The sequence below is a fragment of the Monopterus albus genome, unplaced genomic scaffold (genome assembly GCF_001952655.1).
Source record: "Monopterus albus unplaced genomic scaffold, M_albus_1.0 scaffold27.1, whole genome shotgun sequence".
NCBI classification, from domain to species: Eukaryota; Metazoa; Chordata; class Actinopteri; order Synbranchiformes; family Synbranchidae; genus Monopterus; species Monopterus albus.
In genome coordinates this window covers 2309058-2311008 of record NW_018127907.1, presented here as the reverse complement: position 1 = coordinate 2311008, position 1951 = coordinate 2309058, and the positions used below count along the sequence as shown (strand labels likewise).

General features: G+C 36.4%; 1 protein-coding gene across 1 annotated transcript in view; it reads left to right on the top strand.

Moving 5' to 3' along the window:
* The first annotated feature begins 1020 nt into the window (after window positions 1-1020).
* LOC109957502 (beta-1,3-galactosyltransferase 2-like) overlaps window positions 1021-1951 on the top strand; it is a 6746-nt gene continuing 5815 nt past the window's right edge. Inside the window, exon 1 of the mRNA XM_020595408.1 lies at window positions 1021-1075. Within this exon, the coding sequence (XP_020451064.1) occupies window positions 1073-1075 (3 nt within the window). The 5' untranslated portion in view covers window positions 1021-1072. The remainder of the gene's footprint in view (window positions 1076-1951) is intronic.

Here is a 1951-nt window from a genome sequence, read left to right as displayed (position 1 = left end):
TACTTCAGTCATAAAAGAAGCTGATCAAAACCATGGCCCCGGTACAAGCATTTCTAAAATCACGCTCAAAGGGTGCCATGGCCCCGGAACAAGCATTTCTAAAATCACGCTCAAAGGGTGGTGTATTAATTAATGTATGAAGTAACCATGAATTAGGGTTTCTTAACTACTGATGAAGTTAGAGTGAATTAAGTAGTTAATACCAAATTGAATTCATAGTGATATATAGGAATTCGTGATTAATTCATGATCAGTTACCCATTAACTGATCATGAATTAAGCATTACTTAAGCCTATGAATTGGGCCGTTATTGTAAAGTGTTACCGATACTTTCTATCCAAAGCCTGTTGTAGATGACAAAGCAGTCGGTTTTGATGATGACACTTTATTACAGACTCAAGGTCCAGGTTTAAAATAAATCAAAGCAATTAAAGAACAGTTTAAAAACGAAACAAAATACATAAAAACGAGAGCACAAGAACACCCATAAAACTACTGCCCCTTTAAAAGACAGGTATACCAGTGTTTCCAGAAAACCGAAGTAAAACGCATGTCACTGTGTGCAACATTAGTCAACTATAAAATATGATTTTTTTTTAACCATTCAAGCGACAAATAAATTTTAACATCCGGTTTCTTAAAACAGCGGAAAATGTACTAACTCGAGATGACACGATCAAATCACTTGCACTCGTCCATCTAGGCTTTTTCAATAATATCCTTAGGGCGTCATTGTAAGCTCCTGACAGTTTCCGAAGACCGCCCTTTTTATTATTACACCATAGATGAGCAATTTACAAGGAAGTGCAATACGCTTTAAACAAAGCCGGTTTTACTCCCACGGAGCATGCACCAAATTTCCGTGCCAGTATATTAGCTTGTACATATAACATGCGGCACTGCCGATATATATCCCCGTCATCAGACAATCATTAATGACATGACCCAAATACTTTACTTCACTGCACACAGTAAAGATATTATCAGGTAACTTAAAAGAAGGAAATACAAGGGACCTGTCCTCGAAAACATGCTCTGGATTTTAAAATTGCAGAGGAGTTCTGTTTTTACATGGTAAGTCTGGATTTTAATTCAGTTTATTTCAAATGCATTGACTTGAATGGATCCTTATTGTAGTAGACACTACACTCTTCACTAACACTACAGTAAATGTAGAAGTAAATAGAGTAGTAGTTTAGACACATACCATTTCTGACTGTGTGGCTGTAATGTGTCGTTGAGTGTTCAACCAAGAAAATAAGTACTATTTTGAAGCTGTTTATGCAATAATACATGTTTTTCATGGTTTCTACAGCAGAGAGGAGCACATAACACAAACATAACACCGGTAATACTAATTAATACTTGTAAAGCTAAACAGAGAATATAAAACCACCTAAAAGATCTCTTTTTGTACGGTCACTAAAACCTAAGGTCTTGCTAAACTGCAATTATGCATCAGTGCAACTGAACACATGAGAACTCTCAGATGACAAAAACTGGCTTGACCTGTTCTTAACATTCATTAGATTTGGATAATAACAAAGATAACTCCCAGCATGTTCACAATCTCTAACAGAAGTTTCTCCAAATTCAGCACTGTTCAACCATTATTTATCACCTTGGCAATTCCCCACACCCACACCTGAAATGGCTGTATAGTATATGCGGTGTGTATCCAACCCATGGTGACACACAAAATACAAACTACGCACATTTCAGAAACAACTGTGTGCTCAGTAGGACCGATGTAACAGATGTTCTTCTGTTTCTATTACCTATTGCACGTCAAGTCATGTCAAGATTTTTATTTTCCATATATGCATAAACAGACAGCCTAGGCATATAGGAATTCTTGTGCAGCTCTCGTTTGGAGTCAGGTAAGGAGTCAAAAGCCAGAAAGAACACTTAGTCTTAAAATAAAGTTACATAAAGGTAACAAAGCATTAA